At 63.9% G+C, this 21,227-nt stretch overlaps 1 protein-coding gene across 17 annotated transcripts in view; it reads left to right on the top strand.

Annotated features, from left to right (window-relative positions):
* PLEKHA6 (pleckstrin homology domain containing A6) overlaps nucleotides 1-21,227 on the top strand; it is a 50,757-nt gene that overhangs the window by 6,846 nt on the left and 22,684 nt on the right. For 9 of the 17 annotated variants that reach the window (XR_004360870.1, XM_032710678.1, XM_032710683.1 and 6 more), the window contains exons 1-6: nucleotides 9,945-10,035; nucleotides 18,004-18,084; nucleotides 18,253-18,367; nucleotides 18,458-18,562; nucleotides 18,685-18,757; nucleotides 19,222-19,322. Coding sequence is in view for 14 of the 17 variants with exons in the window: in XM_032710678.1 (XP_032566569.1) it covers nucleotides 18,266-18,367; nucleotides 18,458-18,562; nucleotides 18,685-18,757; nucleotides 19,222-19,322 (381 nt within the window). In the remaining 3 variants the exon portion in view is untranslated. Of the gene's footprint in view, nucleotides 1-4,670; nucleotides 4,812-8,672; nucleotides 8,781-9,944; nucleotides 10,036-18,003; nucleotides 18,085-18,252; nucleotides 18,368-18,457; nucleotides 18,563-18,684; nucleotides 18,758-19,221; nucleotides 19,323-20,495; nucleotides 20,816-21,227 lie in introns of those variants that run through there. The other 8 variants (XM_032710685.1, XM_032710687.1, XM_032710690.1 and 5 more) reach the window with 6 other exon arrangements.

Raw genomic sequence — 21,227 nt, 5'->3', positions numbered from 1 at the left:
CTGTCAGGGAGATGAGGGATTCGGGAGCTACGTGCAAACTCCCGGGCCTCGGGGCTGCAACACTCAGCTGCAATCGCGGTGATGAGTTCCCGGAGGGGAGGAAAGAGCTCGTTTCCCGTCTCTCCCCGTGTGCCCGGAGATGCCAGGCCCTTCACCAGCCTCCAGTGCTGCTGCTCCCCGTCCTCCTGCAGCTCCTCCCTGCCAGCTGTTATTGGTGTGACCTTGTCCCCGTGGCCGGGGGGGGCTCCGGGGGGCAAAACGTCCCCCTGTCTCCCCGAGGGTCCCCTGGATGGGCGGTGTGGGATGGACACAGGGCACAGGGATGGGTGCCAGGGGGAATGGTCTGGCTCCTGCCCCTGACCACTGGCTCCCAGCCATCTGTCCCCTTCCCCAGTGTCCTTGGTGGCCTCCCTGGCTGTGGACAGGCCCACGCTGGCCCACCACAGATAACCAGGAGCCGGCAGGAATGTTACTTATGCGGGTAAAGTTCACCTGCCCCCAGGAGCTGTCCTGGCACAGGCTCACGGGGTTTGGGGTGACCAAAAGCAGGGCTGTCCTGTCCCTGGGGTGACAGGGTGGCCCCTCTCCAGGTGCCACCAAGCCCTGGCTCTGGTGGGAGCAGGCTCAGGCTCCCAGGAGGGTGTTCAAGGGCAGCAGAGCAGAACAGACCCCAATTCCCATTCCCGTGGGGGCATCCTGGGATGCCAGGGCGAGGGTGGTGGGATGGGGCTGGCGGGATGGGGGTGCTCTGGTGCTCTCCAGCGAGGCGGAGCCACAGTTGGTGGTTTTGGGATGCAGGGGAAGCTTGATGCTGTTGGATGCCCCAGGGCAGAGGCAGGGAGCAGGATGCCTTAAATAGGGAAACTGAGGCACGGAGCCAGCCCAGTGGGAATTAGAGCCCGTGACCTCCTGTGCCTCTGTCTGACGTGTCCCATCCCTGCTCCAGAGAGCTCCCGAGGTTTCGGGGGGGGGGATGTGGGGTGTGCCTGTGCTCACGTGCCCTCCCTGGCACCCAGCAGCCCCATTTCCTGATCGGGTTTGGGTGTTGCCATCATATAATTAGTCGGTAATTGCTCTCTAATGAGGCAGCAGTCCTGCGGCGCGTCTGCTCTTCAGAGGGCTTCCCCTGCCCCGCGCCGCTCCCCGCAGCCCCCCAGGGTCGCCCCCCGAGCCCCGGCCCCCTCCGCGGGGTCTGTGCTGGCTCCTGCGAGCGGGATGGAGAGATCTGGGGCGGGATGTGAGGAGAGGGGTCTCCTCCGCGCTCGTCCCCTCCCAGCGGGCGGCACTGGGGGCACCGGGCGGTGGCGTGTGCCCGCAGTGCCCGTGCCAGCCTGGCAGCCTGCCCCGGCTCCTCTCAGCGCTGCCTTTCACTCCCTCCTGGCACCCGCCCCGCTGCCTCCGGGGCTCTTCGGGGATTTCCTCTTGCCTCGCCCCCGCTTGTCCCCGCTGGCACGGTCACCCCGCTGGCACGGTCACCCCGCTGGCAGGGTCCCGTTTGCCTGACCCGTGGCCCCCGTGCCCTCCTCCCGCACTGTCCCGGGGGAACAACCACCCCACCCTGACCCCGTGTCCCCCCAGTGCCACCGAGTGGGTGCCCCGCTCCTCTCCCAGCCTCCAATCCCGTTCAATCCCCCTCCACCCCGCGGCGGAACAGAGAGTGCCAGGTATTTTTAGCCTGGCACGGATGCTGGGAGGCAAACACGCGTGGAGGGGGGGGGGTGTTTTGGTCTTTTCTTTTTTTTTTTTTTTCCCTTTAATCCTCCTATTTTAAAGGCCAGGCTGGCTCTGCCGGAGGTGGGGATGCCCACGCACTGGCAGATCCCGTGTGGAAATCCCGGGAATGGATGGGGTAACACCTGGGAAGGAGAAGGGGACGGGCACCAGGGCAGAGCCCCTCTTTTGGGGCGACCCCGGGAGCAGCTCTGCCCTCCCCGGGGGGGGGGTTTCCATCCTCCTGCCCTGGGATGTGCCATCGCCCCTCGGGGGATGCTCAGCCCCGGATGCGGTGAGAGGCAGCGAGGAGGAGGAGGAAGAGGAGAAAGGAGGAGGAAGGCTCAGGTGTGTGTGCCAGCCCCGGGTGAAGTCCACGTGCCCCCTGCTCGCTCCCGGGGGTTTGTTTTCCCGGGCACAGCTCTCCTTTCAGCTCGGCTGAGCAGCAATGATCAGCAATTCCGGTTTTTATGGCGGCTCTAACGACGCCGGGCTGGGGGTGCCCCCCCTCGCCCCCCGTGCTGTCAGGGTTCTCCTGACAAATCATTTGCTCTGTTGCCTGTTTTTTGGTGTTTCTGGTTTGGTTTTTTTTGTTTGTTTGTTTGGGTTTTTTAATTAATTTTTCCCCTTTCCCCTGAATCAAGTGGCTTGTCTGCTTTGGAAACAACAAGCGGTGGGGAACGTAATGAATCTTTTAAAGCTCCTCAAGGTGAGAGGTTGTGGGGAGGGGGTGCTGGGGGGGCGTTTGGGGTGTGCTGCACCCCTCAGCCTTGGGGTGCAGGGCTGGAGGAAGGGTTTGTGGTACCAGCGAGGCTGCCTGGGGCCTTATCTTATCCCTGGGCTTATCACCAGACATGCTTGTGCTGCAGATAAGCAGGACCTTGGGTTCAGGCGCGGGTTGTTTGGGGGGAGATGCTCCGTGTCCCAGTGCTGGGGCCCCCTGGGCAGCAGGGACGTGCTGGGGGGGCTGAACCCCCTGCTCAGGGGTGGAGGGTCCCTCTGTGGCTCCCCAAAACCTCAGTGTGCGAGGGTGGGAGCACAGAGCAGCCCCTCCTGCAGCCTCCAAGCTCCCACAGGAGGCACCTTCCCTTGCTCTGATGGTGCAGGAACCAGGGCTGGGAACAGCCTGTCAGGTTTGGCCCTGTCCCTTCTTCTCTGTAAGCAAAAGAAAGCAGAGAAAAATCCATTTTTAGGCCAACTTGGTGGCTGTGGGCTCACCTAGATGCTTGAGTAGAAGAGGAGGATTCAAAACACCCGAGGAGGAGCCCCAGCTTCAACCCCGACCCCCAAAATCTCACTCTGTGCCTGGACCACGTCAGTGGTCTCTGCTCCGTTCCCAGGGATTTGTGTGTTGCTGGAAGATGATTTTGGTTGCTGTGGGCCGTGTTGGTGTGACCAGAGGAGCTGGAGAGGGGGACTGTTGGTGCCCAAGCACTGCCCAGTGCTCACAGGGCACACAGTGGGTGCTGTCCCGGGGGGCCAAAGTCCCTCGGGGTGGCCCTGGGGAGGAAATCCCTGCCCAAGGCTGCCTCACCCCCTCATCCCCAGTCAATCTAGCCTCTCCAAAGGCAAATTTGCTCTTCCAAATTACCCTCGTGGTATGTTGGGGGTCAGGGTGCTGCAGGGGCTGGACCCACTGTGCAGGTGCCCCATGGGAAGGGTCCCCATGCCCTGTGCTGCTGTGGCGTGTCCGTAGGGGCTCTGGGGGCAGCTGGTGGCCCTGCCCAGGGGGCAGTGGATGGCAGGGGGTGCCCCAGGAGCTCCTGCTGTGCCTCCCCGTGATCAGGCAGGGCCGGGAGCTCGGCAGGCAGGTGGCTGGGGCGATGCTGCTGCTCGTAAACAGGCTGGGATTGTTTGTGCGCCCCAGGGCCGCTTGTGCAACCGGGGCGGGGAGCTGGGAGCTGGCTCCGAGCACTGCGGGGCTCCCTGCACCCCACATGGAGACTCCTTGGCCAGATCCAGCCCCGGGAGCACCGGGAACACAAGCTGCCCCTTCTCCACCCTGAGCTCCCCAGCGCAGAGACGCGGCCGCAGGATGGAGAGGACCCCGCGGTTGTGCCCACTGGGGATCCTCTCCCTGCCATGGAGCAGCTTCAACCCCAGCCAGGGAAGCAGTTGTGGGACTCCCCTTTGCCATGGGCGATGCCTGGGACTGTCCCTGTGTCCCTGAGCAGGACACACCACATGGCCACGGCAGCAGAGCCCAGCCTTGCTCCTGGTATGTGGCCACCCCGGTTCTGGGCTGAGCCCGGAGAACTGGGAAAAACAGGGCAGGAGTTTGTCTTTCGGGGTGTTTTGACCCGCTGGAGGAAGCACGGGAAGCCCTTCCACACCAGGAAGTCCCACGGTGGCACAAGGAAGTCCTGGGGTGGCACAGTGTGGCCACAGCCTGGCTCTCAGCCAGCGAGTCCCTGGCGGGCGGAGGGTCCCACCGGGATGGCAACGGGCTCCCACCGCCCTGGGTGCCCTCACTTCCCATCACTGCCGGGTGAGGGGGAAGTTTTCCATGACCACAGGTGACCAAGTCACCCGATCCCAGGAGGTGCCGAGCCCTTCCCGCCCGTTTTACGAGGTTCAAAACTGCACTATTTGCTTTTCCCACATTGCCGGTTTGTTCCCATATCGCCAGGAAGGTGGTGCCCATCCGGTGCCCGCCGGTGGCTCCCTCCCCCCTTTCCCAAAGCCTACTCCCACTGCCTGAAGTGGTATTTGAACCGGGAAGTTAAAATGCACCTGGAGCACGACCCAAACCAGCGTCGGGCTTCACCTTGAGCCGCTGCCAGCCCAGGGGGAGCCAGGACGGGCAGTGGGGGGCTCGGGCAGCGTTGCCGGTGCCGCCGGAGCGCTGGCAGCGCCTGGCGTGGCCGGGAGCAGCGGGAGTGGCGTGAGAGGCAGCGCACACGGGGGTGTGTGTGTGTTTATATAGGAAGGAGCCAACCTACAGGTTCAGGTTTCAGCCCTCGTTTATCAGCCGGGCTGTTCCTGCCGCGCTCGGACGCGGCGGATCCCGGAGGCGAGCGACGCTTCTCCCCCTTCCTTCCCCACCAGCGCCGGGGGCTCCAGCCTTGGCACCGACCCACTGCCCTCCCCACGGGCAGCAGGTAGGCTGGGAAAGCTGTGGCTGCTCCGTCCTCGCAGCCCCTGGCCCGTGGTGGTGGGATTGAGGAGGGGATTGGAGGGATGGACAGAGAGTCTGAGGGCTGGAGGTGCTGGAGAGGTTTGTGCCGTGCCGGGGCGGCCGAGGGTCGGGTTTGGGAGCCGCTCGCCGCGGGGAGGGCTCGTGGGGAGGGAACATGGCCCCGGATGTCAGCACGGGAGAGGCCCTTCCACCATTCCCCTGGGCAGGTGGCACAGCACACCGGGCACGGGCACGGCCGTGGCGCGCGGGAAAGGCCGACTGTGCTCTCCCGGCAGGAGCTGAAGGGAAGGTGTGGCAGCACAGTAAGGCTGGCACGGCTGGGAGTGGGGCACAGGCAGTGCCTGCACAGAGCTGTGCTTCCAGCTGGGATGCAGGACGGATCCTGCCCACCCTGTGGGCCCTGGCTGGGGGGTTCTCCCTGTGCCCTGTGCCAGGGGCTGGCTCTGAAACATATGGGAGCTGCTGTCCCTGTCCTTAGTGAGCTGGCTGGGAATCTCCTGCAGATTCCAGCTGTGATCTCCTGGAAGTGCTGCTTGAAATCACCTCTCAGGGGAGAGGCACAGCTGTGTCACCTGCTCTGTTCCGTTTAAGGGGATGTTTTAGGAAGGCTCCTTTAAAGTGACCCTCCTCTGGTTTCCATCCCACTGCTCCCAAGCATCCACAGGGACGCCCAGGAGGTGGGAATGAGCTCCCCACTGCTCTCCAGTGCTGGCAGGGTGATGGGTTTGAAGCTGATCCTGGTCCTGGCACCATCCTGTTGTCCCCTCCCCTACTGCTCTGTTGATGGTGGGTGAGGAGCTGGGCTCCCTCCTCCCAGCACTGTGCCCTTTGCTCCATCCTAGTGCCACAGGGCCACAAATTATTTGGTGACAAGGAGGGACCTTCAGCAGCTTCTGGAGGTGCCCAGCGTAGCACAGAGCTGGGGTGTCACCTCTGTTGTCCCCACGAGGGGATTGCTCCATCCTACTGGGACAGGAAAAGGTGGGGAGGGAAAAGGCACCAGGGCAAGCCGAGTGCATGGATGGCTTTTCCCAGTTGTCGGTTTCCTGAGGAGCTGAGGTTTGTGATCACATTCCTTTGTTCATTCCCCTGATTCCCAGTGACTTCTGGGTTGCACTGGGCTGGGGACACTGGTCTCCATGCATGTGGAGCATCCTGCCAGACCCAAGCCCACAGAAAAGCAGGAGTGATCTCCCACCTCTCCAGCACCTGACTGCTCCACAGGTATCATCCCATCTGTGCCCTCTGGAAACTCAGAACAAGCCTCTGGCTCTTCCCAGTGCTGAGCAAACCAGTTCCTTGTGGGGGGCAGCCACCGTGCTTGGTCCTCTCCTGCAGCTCCTTGGTCCTGACTGCCTGTGAGTGTCCTTGGGGGGATCCTGTGACCATCCCAAGGGGTTCATCCAGGCTGGCAAAGGCATCACCCAGAGCTCTCTCCAGGCTGGGACTGGCCCAGCTCCAGCGCCAGCCTGGCTTAGGGATCCCGTCCTTCCAGCTTCCCTCCCCAGGCATGGCAGATCCCGAGGGCTGCAGCTCCTTCAGGGCGCAGGGAGGGCTGGGACCACATTTATTTACATGATGCTGGGGGAGAAGGAAGGGGGAACTGGCAACAGGCTGCTTGCAAATGGGATTTCTGGGAAGTGGAAGGCTGGCACGCGTTCAGCCTGGAACTGTCCTGATTTCCAATTGGAAACATCCCACGGTGACTAAACTTCGTTCAGGGGTTGATCTCGTTCTGCAGAGCTGCTGAACCCGCCCGTGGTGCTGCGGGGGTGGCTGTGGGAGGGGGACAAGGGACACGGCCGGGGCTGTTGGGTGACACAGGGGGTGTGTCCTGTCCCCACGCTGGCTCTGAGCCACCCCGGGAGACTCCGAGGCTCCGGTTGGGTGGCTGTGAGGGGTTCTCACTCCCTCTGGTTTCCCTCAGCACATTCCTCGCGTCGCCCCTGCAGCTGCTCCCCGGGGCTGCTCTCGGCTCCCTGCGCTAATGAGGACGCGGGTGGGAAGCTGGGAAGGAGCAGTGATTCACCAGGAAGCTGTTCCCAGCCGTCCCAGGCACGGTCCTGCCACACCAGGGTGTGGTGGGCTGGAGGTGACAGCAAATTGGGGCTGTCACATCTGAGGGCAGCGAGGGAACTGCTGTGGTTCCCCCTGGGATGCTCCACACCGGGATGGCACCACTGCCAGAGCCAGAGGAAAGCTTGGCAAAGGCAGCAGTTCCCGAGCCCGATCCTGGGGTCCGAGGGGACCTGTGCATGTTTGCTTTGGTCTGTTTGCTTGGGAACAAACCTCCTGCTTCGTGGGACTCCTGGTTCCCACTGTGTTGGTACATGGAGGCTGGTGGGATGGGCACATCCCCGGATGACTCTGGGGCTGGGGGCTGCTGGTGCTGGAGCAGGAGGAGCTGGAGGCATCCACGGGTGCCGGGCTCAGCTCCTGGGATCTGCTGTGGGCACTCGGGAGCACTTTTGGCTGCTCCACACATTCTCTGGCACCCACACCATGACCACGGGCTGCTCCCGGGGCCGTGGGACATGCTGCAGGTGGATGTGGGGTCGGAGGGCCGTAGGCAGCCCAGAGCTGCCCGGATCCAGCACTCGCCCGTCCTTGGGAGCTGTTTGGTGCAAAGCACTTGCACAACCCCGGCCGTGCCCGTTGCGTCACAGCCGGTTACAAACTGTTCCGAGCCCTGCAGAGGTACAGGATCAGATCTAAAAATGGAGAGTTTCCCCATCCACCGACATCACACCCAGGCCGACGCAAGGGACGTGTGGCATTGCACCGGGAAGGCAACTGGGACACTCCTCGTGCTGCTGGGGGGGGTGACAGGCTGCCCGCGGTGACAACCTGCGGCTGGGCCGGCTCTGCCACAAGGGGAGAGTGGAGCTGCTGCTCCTGCCCCTCCATCCCCGTGGGCACACGTGGCTGTGCTGGGCCATCAGGGCTGTGGGAGTGTGCCCGGGATCCGTGAGGCTCTTTGCAGAGCCCCGGCTCCGGCAGGTGTGGAGCTCTGTGCCGGCTATGCCAGGAATGTGCCGGATGCGCCGGGACTTGACTGCAGGAGGTCGGGGCGCAGAGCCCTGGGATGAATCACTTGGAGGGCTGGCAGTGGCACAGCTCCTGGGCTGGGGCAGAGCCAGGGCTGCCCAACCTCCTGATCCAGAGCCTTTCCGATCCCAAACACCGCTGGGAAGCGGGATTCCACGGTGGCAGCAGGGACACGGGGGGTGGCAGGGTCTGTGCCCAGGTTGTGCCCTCCATACCCTGAGGTGCCACTCTTGTGACTTTAGTTTTAATCTGTCTGAGATGCCAGTGGAAAATTGGGAGTTTAGACAAAAACAATCAATAGGCTCCACAGGGAGTGGCACAACCTGCCGTGGCTGATGGAGCCCAGGATGGGGATCACCCCACACCTGGTCCTGGTGGGATAGAGTGGGAATGGCAATGCCTGGCATTGCAGAGCCCTGGGACTCACTGCTGGGAGCAGGGAGATGCTTGATTTTATCGCCCTGCTCTGGGCCCTGCGCCCTCTGAGCGCTCCCAATTCAAGGAGCAAGGAGCTTGTGGCTTCATGTCCTACACGGGTGTGGGGAACAGGAATTCCAAAAGCTGTGCCCTGTGCACGGCACATCATGGACATGGGGAGCTGAACCCCACGGCCGGGGGATCTTATCAGCTGCCGTGCCTGCAGCTCGATCCCCTCTGTGGGTTTTTAGCCGCTTGATGGGTTTTTATCATGATTGAAACCATCCTGCAGCCGCCCTCCCTCCGCGCTCCAGCCACACGGGGTGGTGCCGTGCAGATGTTTGTCCAAGGCTATTTGTGATCATTCCAGCCCGGACGCCCCCGGCGCTGCAGCTGGGGCCGGAGAAGGCGAAATTCCCTGTGTGTCCGTGTCGGGAAGCTGGAGCTGGGCTGTGGTGCCGGTGCTGTGAGTACTCCAGACCCGTGGGAGCCGGGACAGGGATGAGGATTGAGACTCTCTCTGTGTTTGTAAGGAGATCTGGTGGCTGGCCGAGCTGGTGGGACCTGGCTTGGGGTGGTCCTGGGGGCTGGTGACATCATCTGGGCTTGGGGACAGCGGGGATAAGGGCTTGGTCCCCAGGTGCCACTGCACCCCGGGGCTGTGTGGGGACAGAGCGGGGACAGAGCAGGGACAGAGCAGGGACAGAGCAGGGCTGCACCAGCTCCCGGCGATGGCGCAGCCGGAGGTTAATCATTCAACCCCTTGGCAGGTTGGGTAACGCAGCCAGCGGCGGGGGGGCGACGGGGACATCTGTCCACCCGCTTCCGCAGGCACGGGAACGGCCCCCGTGCTCCTCCTGCAGCGCCGGGTGCCTGTGCCCCGTCTCCATGGGGATGCGGTGATCGGGACAGCGCCGCGGGTACCGCAGCGTGCGGGAGACCCCCGGCAGCGGGGACCGGCGGCTCCGTGTGCCGGCTGAGCGGGAGCCGAGCTGGCCCCCGGCGCGGCCGAGGGAGCCAAGAGCTGCAGCTGGGTTGTAAACACGCCCGGATAAAGTTACAGCCATTGATGTTCCTTGGAAAAGCTGAGTGAAAGGAGAGAGAGGGAGACCCCCGAGCTGAGATGCTGCCCCACCGAGGGGTGGATGTGCCTCCTGCCTCCGTGGGCAGCCGGGGGGAGCAGCCCCTGCCCTCTGCCCCCTCTTCGGGGGGCTCAGGCCCTCGGGATGAACATTGCTGGCTGTCCTTCAGGGTGGGGAGAGCAGGGTCTCCTGCAGCTCCCACCGGGATGCAGAGGCAGGATACAGCCCTTGGGATGCACAGGAACACACAGGGCTGCTCCCAGGGCTCCTGCTGCCGAGGGAATGGGATGGGAATGCGTGGAGACAGGACACTGCAGGAGCAGCTGCAGGCCCATGGGGAGCCCCTTGGAAGCCCCTTTCCATCCCCAGCCCGTTGTCCTGCAGTGACCTGCAGTGACCTGCCGTGTCACGGCGCCGTTAAAGGCGCTGTCAGGGGGAGCACAGGACGTCTCCCGGCGCTCCTCCCGCGCCGCACGGAGCCGAGGGGGTTAAGGCCGCCGGCAGCTGCCGGGGCTGTTAATGATTGATACCAATGACGGTCTCCATGGGCTGGGAAGGAAAATCATCTACCCCGGCCGGCTGCGGGAGAGACACCGGCTTGGCAGGCGGCGTGGGCAGAGGGGACGCGCGGTGGCACCGGTGAGTGTGTGTGTGTGTGTGTGTGTGTGTGTGTGTGTGTGTGTGTGTGCAGTGTCATCGCGGCTGTCATGGCACAGACAGCCCGGCCAGGGCACACAGACAGCCCTGGCACACAGAGCCCAGCCGTGGCACACGTGGGCCATTGTCTGTGGCCAGGAGCAGCCGGTGCCCCGAGGGCGGCGGGGGCCGTGACTGGCACAGCTGAGCACGCCAGGGAGGGCACGTCGGGCTGTGGGTGTGATTATCCGTGTGTACGATGGGTCACGCAGGTGCTGGGGATTTGTCCCAGCAGGATTTTCCCAGCGCTGCTGCTCCGTAATCCCTGCTCCTGACCCGACCTGGCCGGGGAGGGGTTGGGACCGGGCTGGTTTGATGCCTCGTGCCAGGGATTGCTCAGGACAGGTATTCCTGCCGCTGGAAGTGGTTTCTTAAAGAGCTTAGGGAGAGTTTAAAGCCTCCAGGTGCGGGTCCAGGTGGCGGCTCAGGGGTTGTGTGAGTGGGAACGGTGGCTCTGGGAGCCTGGTGATCCCGGGCACAGCGGGCTGGGGCTCTGTCCCCGGGAAGGGACAATGGAGCGACTTGGTTAAAGCAGTGCCACACACTCAGCGCTGCCAGGGCCTGGACTGCCACCTGCTCTGCTCCGTGTCCCGGGCCACCCCCTCAGGGGGCTGTCACCCTCCCGCATGTCACCCCATGGATCTGAGATGCTGCCGCGCCTGCTCCAGCTCTCCGTGTTCTGGCCGGCCGCCCCCGTGGGCCGTGCCTGGGATGGAGCCGGGGTTTCCAGGGAGATAAAACACAAACTCACGGTGCTTTTTGTGCTTTTTGTGCTTTTCCCCGACCCCAGCTGGCGCGGGAGCGGGGGGACTCGCCCTCCCCGCCGCCGGCCACGCCGGCTGCCAGCAGCCGCTTTGTTCTCTGGAAATCCCCGGCCATCCCTGCTCCCGGCCATCCCTGCTCCCTGCCATCCCTGCTCCCGGCCATCCCGCACCAGGCGCTTCTCCCTCTCTCCCTCCCCGTGCACCCTGCCCGGCCGGGAGGGCCCTGGGTGATGGTGGTGACGTTGCTCGTGGGCTGCGGGTGCCCGGGAGCCTCCACCCGCCCTTCCCGAGGACTTTGCCCGGCTTGGCAAGCCCGGCACAACAGCCCTGCTGCTTCCCAGAGGATCCAGCTCAGGCTTTTCCTCCTCCCCTCCCAGCACGGCTCCCACGGGAGCTCAGGGGGATGATGGCGAGCTGAAGGCCAGGGTGTGCTTGTAGGAGCGGGGGGTCCTGGGCTGGTGTTTGGGGTCTGGGGGGTTCCTGGGCTGGTGTTTGGGGTCTGGGGCGTCCTGGACTGGTGTATGGGGTCTGGGGGGTCCTGGACTGGTGTATGGGGTCTGGGGGGTCCTGGACTGGTGTTTGGGCTCTGGGGGGTTGAGGTGCTTTGGCAAATGGCTCTAAAAGCAGCAAGGATGTGACACTGGGGACATTGCTGCAGGCACAGCCCTGGGTGGGCCATTGCTGCTGCTGCTGCTGCTGCTGCAGCGACTTCTGAGTGGGGTCAGTGGTGACACCTGGGATGTGGCAGCAGAAGAAAGGGGGGGCTTGGCCACTACATCCCTTGTTTTGGCTCTGGGAAGGCTTTTGCCAGCATTGAGCCAGGGTGGTCCCTGCCAGGGCACCGTGATGGCAGCTGATGGGCGCAGTCTGCCAGAGGGGTGAGGTGGCAGTGGGGACGGGGGGCTTGGACTGGCACCCTCTCTCTTGGGACTCCTCTGGTACCCTGGATTTTGGGGCTGCTGTACAGCTGAGGGCAGGAGGTGCCAGGAACCTCCCTCTGTCTCCCCGTTCCCATCCCAGCAGTGACACTGGGGGTGGCACCGTGGCTGGGGACAGGGACAGGGGCACAGGGGGCTGTGCAGATGCAGGAGTGGGTTTTGTTGCCCAGGAGGGCTGTGCTGCCCCAGGCCCCCAGTCCTGATGGATGCAGGGCTGGAAATACTGGCTCAGCTGGATGGAGGGGGCCGGGATCAGGGCAGGGATGAGGCTGAGGAGGAAATCTGGCTGCTGGTCCCTGCTGTGCCAGGAGCAGTAGGAGCTGGCCAGTGGCAGCATCAGAGTGATGGGCCAGAGGGAACCTCAGCACGCAGCTCCACACAGAGGATTCTGAGTGCCCACAGGCCACTTTATTCCCAGAGGCTGATTGTGCTGCAGATCCACAGGCACTGGGATTCCCAGGGCTGCTGGTTGGCTCGGATGTGGTGCCCGGACAGGGGTTTCTTACAGCATTCCATCCCTCCTTTCCCTCCCTCTCCTCTTCCCTGCAACCTTTTCTCCTTTCCTGCCCTCTCCCAGGGCTGGCACGGAACTCTTACAAGTCCAGCAGCCCGGAGCTGGGATGGCCCCACGTGGAGACTCTGGAGCAGCCGAACTGCTGGCACCTGCCCTCCACCTGCCAAACTTCATTTCATTAATTTTTTTTTTATCCCTATTGCACCTCGAGCCCCTGCGCCCCTGTGCTGAGTGGGGTGGACCTGGGCTGTGGTGGGTCCCCTTTATTAGTGCATTATAATCTGTCTGTTCCCACCCCGGGCTCCTCTTGCAGTTTGGGATTTGGCAGTTTGCAGTTGCTCATCCAAGGGTGGATTCTTCCTGCCAGGCCCTCACAGGGGCTGTGGGGGACAGGGTGACCTGGAGTCCCTTCCCATGGGTGCTGAGCGCTGCAGTTAACTGGGAGAGAAGGATTTTCAAGGGCTGCAGTTGGAGGAGAGGGATGTGGCTCGGGAGGAGAGGGAGAGGTGAAGAAAGGGCTAGAAAAACAGAGGAGGGAGGCCAATGCACAGGGCGTGTTTGGCTGGTGGCCACACAAGCCCCTTCCTTGGGAGCTGCCTGGATGCTGGAAACAGGAGCAAAACCTTTGGATAACGAGTTTTCATTATCACTTCGGGGGGTTGGCTCCCTGCCTGCCCCTGCCCCTGGCGTGGCAGATCCCAGCAGCTGCTGTGGGGACCCCCCCATCCCTGACCCCCCCGAGCCAGGGGCTGTGAGGGAAGCACTGAGGCTTCTGCCAGAGCTGGAATCGGGGCTGGGGCGTGGGAGGATGCAGGGCTTGGATCCTGGAGGCACAGGGCCAGCCTGGGAGCTGGAGGGATGGTGTTGGCCCGGGCGAGGCTCCGGCATCGCGCCCTGGCAGAGCCGGTCGGGGTCCCCACAGCCCCCCTGCCCTGCTCTGGGTTTAGGGCTCAGCAGGCCCCGGGGGTAAGCCTGCACCTCCCCTCTTCCCACTGCTGGATAACAGCCAGGAGAGAAGCCCTGGGAAGGGCCCAGGAGTGGGAATGGTTCCCATTAGCTGAGGTGGGCTGCACACGGGGGGTCTGGGGGCTGCTGGGCTGCCTCCAGCCAGCTGAGCCAGGCTTGCTGTCTGCTCTTGGAGGGGACCAGGAGCTTTTCCCAGGTGCATCCCACCTTCTCCACAAGGAGGGGTCCTGTCGTGCCAGCTGGGAATGCAGTAGCAGAAGCACAACTGGCATCACCTGCAGGGCTTCACCTCAAGGTGGGGTGTGTTGAGGGGCCACTTCCCTCCTCATCCACCTGCCCAGAGCAAGTCTGGGGTTTGAAGAGCAGGAAAGCAGTGACCTCGATGGGCTGTGGGAGGGTGGGGGCAGCCAGGGGGGTTGTCCCTCTGCTCCAAACGAGCTCCAGCTTTGGGGAAGGGGAAGAACAGCAGCGTTGAGGGAAAGTTTTGTTTCCCAGTTGTTACATTTATTCCCTTGTCCTGCTCCGGAGGAAAAGCAAGAGGAGGTTCAGAGGGGTTTCCTTTGATGTTTCCCTGAGGAAGAGCACGGACTCTTCTCCCCCTCAGCTCTCCTGGGAGGTCTGGCGGAGCCTCCACCCCCGAGCTGCTGTTTGGAGCCCTGAAGCGTGTCCAGTCCATCGGCCACGGGTCTGACCCTGCCCTCCCCCGGCACCAATGACTGTGACACAGCCCAGCTGGTGCCGGGAGCACAGCGCCTGCTCCGGGCTGGAAAACGGGGCTGGACCCGGCTTAAAGGGTCCCAACCCCAGCACAGCCCCCCGGGACACTGAACGGGGGTGACAGAGGGGAAACCCCAACACTGGGGGGCACAGAGCCTCCAGTGCAGCCAGAGGTGGGTCCTGTGGCTCCTTCCCTGCTCCTGCCACACTGTCCCCTGCCACTGCCATCCCCAAAAGGGGCCACACCTCACCTGGCAGGTCCCTTTCCACCACGGTGGCCATGCCACCAGGTGAGCGTTGGCTTTTGTCACACTGGGGAGCTGGCACGTCCCCGAGGCCGTTGGAGGACCTTGACCCCGGATCCTTGGCACTGGCAGGAGGTGGTGATGGAGGAGCGGGTGAGTCGCTGTGGTGGGGACGTGGGGATGCAGGGAAGTGGGGATGTGGGGAATGTGGGGATGCAGGGAAGTGGGGACATGAGGAAGGGGGGACATGGGGACAACCAGTGCTGGGGGTTTTGCCAGTGCTGTGGTTGCTGGCACGAGGCTGGTGCTGCCCCTGGGCATTGTGGTGGTGGTTTCTCCATGGAAGTGTCTCTCCCTGTGCCAGCAGGGAGAGCAGCGATGGCACCACGGGGCATCTCCATGCTTGAGGTGCCCTAAAAGGGTGGATTGAGTTGGTTTGGGAGTAGTGAAGCCACAGTGTTGGCACATGGTGGGGATGTAGTTCCTGTCCCTGGTTGCTCCCTGACACCCTCCTGGCTGGGACCACTGGTGCCAGTTGAGGGGCAGCGGGGGCATCCCTGAGGTGGGCACTGGTGCTGAGCTCACCCCAAGGGGGTGGAATTCAAGGCACTGTTTTTTGGGAGGAGCAGGTGGATGATGGGGTGGCTGGGTGGGCAGTGCCCGGGGTGCTGGGGCAGCAGGATGGAGCCCAGGCGCTGTCCCGTGCTCCACTTCCTTCTTTGGAGGTTTCTTTGAAATGCCAGCGCTGCCTCCCTCCTTCCCTCCCTCCCTCCCTCCCTCCTCCTAAGGATTATACCAGCCCTGATGGATTTGGATTCACTTTCCAAAGGCCAGGCGGGGTGTGGGTCACCCTGAATCCTGCTCCTCCCCGCTTTGAACCTGCTGGGCTGTGAGGTCTCCCCGGAATTTGGGGGGGCTGATGCCTCGCAGGGTCTGTGCCCCCACTGCTGAGGTGGTCGGTGCTCGTGCCCGTCCTGCTTTCTGGGATTTTCTCTCAGCGTGACCTGGGGAAGGAACAGCCGCGGGGAGAAGGGGTGGGGGGGACACACAGGGATGATTTGGGGACAGAAGCAGGGGGGAGGGATGCAGCCAGTGAATCCAGGGCAGCGACAGAGCTCATCTCAGCGCGGCTGCTCCCCCGCCCTGACACCCCCCCTTCCCAGGCAGCAGCCCCCGTGCTCCGCTGCCCTGCCCGGGGTGGGGGGGCCCGATAGCCCCCCTGCCAGCCCTCTCAGCCCCCCACAGCCCCCCGACCTGCCCCTCTGGCCCTTCTCCTGCCGCCGGCGGCTCCCCGGCCCCGCACCGGTGCTGGGGGAGGCGGCGGTGCCGCGCTGCCCTTCGCTTCTCCTCTGCGCGGGGACGCGAGCGGGAGCTGTTTGTCCCCGCTGTCGCCTGCCCGCCGGCTGCCGCACACCGGGGCTGCCCAGCCCCGGCGCCACCGGAGCCACTGGAGCTCCACCACCGCCACCGCCGGGAAACGCCAATGCCACCGGGTGCGGGGCGCGGGGTACTGGGACAACTGGGAGAGAGAGAGAGAGAGAGAGGACAAGCAGAACCTTCTCCCGCCGCCCGCACCCCCCTGCCCGCCCCGGGCTGCCCCCCCGGCAGGTGCCATCGCCCCGCAGCGTGGTGGCACCTTGGTGGCACCGTGGTGGCACCCGGCGCTGTCCGTGCCCGCCGTGGCCATGCCGGGAGCCCGGAGCTGGCGCTGAGCTGGGAGGGCCCCTGGCACGATGCTGAAGTTCCGGGCGGACCGGCGGGTGAGGTAGGAGCCCCGGGAGGGCTGGGGGGGACCCGGGGGGAGCCGCGGGCGGGCGGCGGCGAGGGACCCTCAGCCCGGGCAGTGGCTGCTGCATTGCAGTGCTTGGGAGGCGATGGGAACCCGCGAGTTTCTGGAGCGGGGTCAGCCCGGGGAGCTGCTGCCGGGCGGTGGTTTCAGGAGGTTCTTCGGCTGTTTCGGGGGTATTGCCTTGTCGGGGGGTGGGGGCAGACCTGGGGCGGGGGGAGGCACCGGGAGGAGCCGCGGGGCTGCAAAGGGTGCGTGTCCTGGGCTTGGCGGCGGAGCAGGGAGAGTCCAGCCTGCGGGGACAGAGACCTGCTGCGGTGCAGGGTCGTGGGCAGGGAGGGGGGGACCCCCTGGGTGGGGTTCCGGCACGTTGGTGGGTCCTGGCAGCACCCACTTCCCACATCTGGTGCTTTCGGGGTGCTGCTCGCTTGGCATTTGCCCCCCCCCATGTGTCAGCACCATGGGGGGGCCTGAGACCTGCCCCAGAAGCTGTGCTTTGAACCCCTCTGAAGTCAGTGCTGGGGAAAAAGGGTCTGGGAGCAGCTCCAGCCCCGGTGGCAGAACCCCCTGGGCTGCTGCTGGAGCGTGGGCTGGGCAGGATAACTCGGGTCAGTCGTGGCACAGACAAAACAGGTGCTGGGGGGTTCTGAGGAGTGACCCCCCCCTCGTTGCAGGGTGCACACACACACTCTGGGTTTTTAAGATGCCCCTGAGCGTGGGGAGCACTGGCAGAGGGGATCAGACCCATGGCAGGGCACGGGGTGGGACCTGCAAGGGGGAGCAGCTCAGCTTTTTTGGGTAGGAAGTGGTTAATGCCTTCAGGGCCTGGCAGCAACCCAGGTTGGGGTGAAGCTCGGGATGGGATGGTCTTGGCAGCTGCGTCTTCTTGCTCAAACTTCCCCTGTTTTGCTGACATGCAGGAGTTTGGTGTCACGCCGGGCTGCTGGCGGGGGGGGCACCCATGTCCCGGTGCCTGGCAGCTTTGGGAAGGAGGGAGGTCACGGGGATGGGGTCCAGTGCAAACTTCCCGGGATGGAGCCCCGAACCTGTGGGTAAACACAGGTTCCTTTCCTCCTGGGAAGCAGCGTGGGAGGGGGTTCCCCAGGTGAAGCAGTGAAGTGCTGGGGGTGCCCAACAACACCAGCTGCGTGGGACAGGGGCAGGGACATGGCACAAGGTGCCAGCTGAGCCTGGCAGGAGCCTTGTCTCTCTGCTCCTGGCACTGCCAGGGAGCCCAGCCCAGCCACCTTTAGCTGCACCCAGCACCACCAAACCAGCAACAGCTTGTGCTGGGTGCCCTGGGCTGGTGTTTGGGGTCTGGGGGGTGCACAGCCCTCCATGGCCAGGTGACCCTGCTCTAAACCTTGCAGTGTTTTGGCAAATGGCTCTAAAAGCAGCAGGGGGAGGGTGTGACATTGGGGATGTCGCTGCAGGCACAGCCCTGGATGGGCCATTGCTGCCGCTGCTGCTGCTGCAGTGACTTCTGAGTGGGGTCAGTGGTGACTCCTGAAACGTGGCAGCAGAAGGAAGGGGGGCTTGACCACCACAGCCCTTGTTTTGGCCCCCAGTGAGCTGAGCACTTTTTTGGAAATGCCAGTGAAATCTTTGTGTGTCCAGAGAAAGGAACAGAGCTGGAGAAGGGTCTGGAGCACCAGGAGCGGCTGAGAGGGCTGGGGGGGCTCAGCCTGGAGAAAAGGAGGCTCAGGGGGGACCTCCTCACTCTCTGCAACTCCCTGACAGGAGGGGGGAGCCAGACGGGGTCTGGCTTCACTTCCAGGGTGACCCACCTGGATGTGGCACTTGGGGACACGGTTTGGTGGTGAACACAGTGGTGCTGGGCTGATGGCTGGAGACTCAGTGACCTTAGAGAGCTGTCCAACCTTCGTGATCCCGTGATTCCATGAGAGATCCAAAGCGTGGGGTTAGCAGGATGTGTCTCTGTGGGGGGCTCTTAAAAACCACCCCCCTCCCATCTCCACAGCCACAATGAAAGGCGGAACACCTTCCTGCACCCAGTGACGGGACAGGTCCCCGAGGACAGCTCCAGACTCGACTTGCACAAGTAAGTTGGCTCCCAACTCTCCTGCTTTCAGGGTCCGGGAGCGGCTTGTGATGGGGGGACATGGTGGGGGGGTGGGCTGGGAATGGTGGGGGGGCCGGGAATGGTGGGGGGCAGCTCCTGTGGGGTGGGGGGACACAGACACACTGACCTGGCTCCCCTGTGCCGCAGGCCCACCTCGGACATGTCCAGCAAAGCGGGCAGCAAGCGGCCGCCCACCGTGCCCAGCGAGCCCCCCGGCCACGCCATGGTGTCGGAGGGACCCCCGGAGCGCCCCGGAGGCCGGGTGGGTGCCCGGCGCCGCGGGGCACGGCAGGGAGGAGTGGGGACGGGGCGCCAGGGACCCCCCCTGAGCGGCTCCTCTGCCCCCCTGCAGGCCCCGCGCTCCTCCCGCAAGGGCATCGCCTTCGGGAAGCGCTCCAACTCCATGAAGAGGAACCCCAACGCCGCCGTCACCAAGAGCGGGTGGCTCTACAAGCAGGTACAGCCCACGTGCTGGGTGCTTCCCCGGGGGTGTCACCCCCCTTGCCAGCCCTGCTGGGTGCCTCCCCTCCAGGAGCAGCCGTGCCCGTGGGCGCTGCCCTCACGGCCCCTCTCTCGCAGGCCAGCTCGGGGGTGAAGCAGTGGAACAAGCGCTGGTTTGTGCTGGTGGATCGGTGCCTCTTCTACTACAAAGGTACAGCCCTGAGCACCAGTCCCAATGCCCCCCCCCCCAAAAAGCTTGTGCTACCCCCCCAGCGTGACCCGGTGCCCACCAGCCGGGTGTCTCTGTGCAATCCCAGGCTCTTTCGAAGCTCAAAGGAGGGTGTGCCAGGGTGGGTGAAGGGGTCTGGGGGTCCCAGCACCTCGCTGTGGAGGGGTGTTCGCTGTGCTGGGGACCTGAGGGGTTAATGCAGAGCCTTCCCCGCCTCCCTGGCAGCTCCTGGGCTCAGCCCTGGGCGGGCATCAATAATTGAGGAGGCTGTTTGTGAGCCAGGCAGAGCTGCGGGAGCAACAGGCGGGCAGTGCATTCCCACAGGTGGGCTCCCTGTGTGGCCCCCTGGGAAGGAGCAGTGGGATGGGGGGGGGTGTCTCTGCAGGGGGTGCAGCCAGAGCTCCCAACCCCTCTGTGTGTGTGTAACCCCAGCGTTCCCCCCCCAGATGAGAAGGAGGAGAACATCCTGGGCAGCATCCCCCTCCTCAGCTTCCGCGTGGCGGCCGTGCAGCCCTCGGACAACATCAGCAGGAAGCACACGTTCAAGGTCAGGGGCTGGGAGGGGACAGGGCACTGGGACGGCACTGGGGGGCACTGGGATGGCACTGGGGTGGTGGTGATGCTGGCAGGGTCCCTGCTGCTCTTCTGGCTTTCTCGGTGACGGGGCTTGGAGCAAGCTGGGGTGAGGGCTGACTGCGTATCCCGGGATCCCCTGTGGATACGCCGCGTGGATCTGCCTTCTGCCGGGGAAACTGAGGCACACGTGGGCTGAGCAGCATCCCCAAGGTCACCAACCCCTGCTGCTGCCCCCCAGCCCAGGGCAGAGCTGGGTGCAGGGCCTTGCTGGATGCTCCTACCCCTCTCCCCGTCCCAGTTTCCCCTCTCCATCGCTGCTCCCACCAGCCTGTCCCACCGGCTGCCACGGCGCTTCCTGGCAGCATTCCCAGAGCCAGGCATGGAGGTGTCCCCAGCTCCGGCTCTGCTTGAGCTGTTTGCCTGGGAGGTGTAACTGGAAGGGAGGAGCCCCTGATGAGTCACTGCCGTGGGGCTGGAGTGGAGAGCAGAGCAGGGAGAGGTGAGGGCAGCTGCTGCTCCCCCACGTCCATCCCTGGCATCAGAGCAGGGTCTGAGCTTCCCTGGCACTTGTGGGCATCACTGGGCACCTTTGGCATCACGAGGCACCTTCACCAGCACAGCTGCTCGTGCTGCCCGTGGTCATGGGTCGTGTTGGCACCCACTTGATGATGGGCCAGTGCCCTTGTGCAAAAACCCAACCTGCACCTTCCCATGCCCGGAACCGGTGCTGGGTCCTTGCAGGGCACTGCCGAGGAACGTTTCCAGCCTAAGGGATGGATTTTTGTAGCTTCCACCCTTAAAAACTGCAGCTGAGGGAGCTGGGGGGGCTCAGCCTGGAGAAAAGGAGGCTCAGGGGGGACCTTTTCTTTCTCTGCAACTCCCTGAAAGGAGGGGGGAGCCGGGGGGGGTCGGGCTCTGCTCCCAGGGAACAAGGGACAGGAGGAGAGGGAACGGCCTCCAGCTGTGCCAGGGGAGGGTCAGGTTGGATATTAGGGAAAAATTTCTTTCTGGAAAGGGCTGTCAGGCATTGGAAAGGGCTGCCCAGGGAGGTGGTGGAGTCCCCACCCCTGGAGGTGTCCAAGGAAGGACTGGACGTGGCACTCAGTGCCCTGGACAAGGTGAGGATTGGGCAGAGATCGGACTCGATGGTCCTGGAGGGCTTTTCCAACCTCAAACATCCCGTGATTCTATGAAATGTCTCTGTGACACCGGCAGGGAAAAGCCTTGCAAAGCTGCTGCCCACGAGCTGAGCTCTGCTGAGCTCCGTGCTGGTGTTCCCCAGGCTTTGGGAGGATGGTTTTGTCCAGAGAAGGGTAGAGAGGGTCCCGAGGGCCGGGGGAGGTTTGTTCCTGCCCCGCTGACCCCGTGTCTGTGTTTCCTCCTCCTCTCTCTGCGGGTGAGGATCCCCGGACAGGAGGGGTCTCTTCGTGCCACCCACCACACCAGCACCCAGCCACCACCTAGGTAGTACCTTCTTGTGTTTCTGGTGCATGCAGAGGGTGAGGGACCCCCAGGCTCGCCCGCATGCTCTGCCCCCCCCACTCCCACTAATCCAGGGGGTGAATCCCTTTGATTGCATCTTTTCCTCTGGCTGCAGATCTTGCAGAGGCAGGAGTGCATGGGGGGCTCAGGAGGTGACCCCCAGCTGGGCACAGTGCCCATGTTCTGGGGAGGATGGAAACCCAAGGGAGGATTTTAATCAATCAATAAAAAACACCAATTTTTTTTTTAATTTTTTTATTTTAAGAGATTGAGCCCTGAAAGTCTTTCAGGGGAAAAACCCTCCTGCTTCCCTCCTTTTCTTCCTCCTTGCATCTTCCCATCCCTTTCCAAAGAGGGGGAAGGTGGAAGCTTCAAAAAGACCCTAAATAACCAC

Source organism: Chiroxiphia lanceolata, chromosome 25, assembly GCF_009829145.1.
Source record: "Chiroxiphia lanceolata isolate bChiLan1 chromosome 25, bChiLan1.pri, whole genome shotgun sequence".
Lineage (NCBI taxonomy): Eukaryota > Metazoa > Chordata > Aves > Passeriformes > Pipridae > Chiroxiphia > Chiroxiphia lanceolata.
This window is presented reverse-complemented; position numbering and strand designations above follow the sequence as displayed.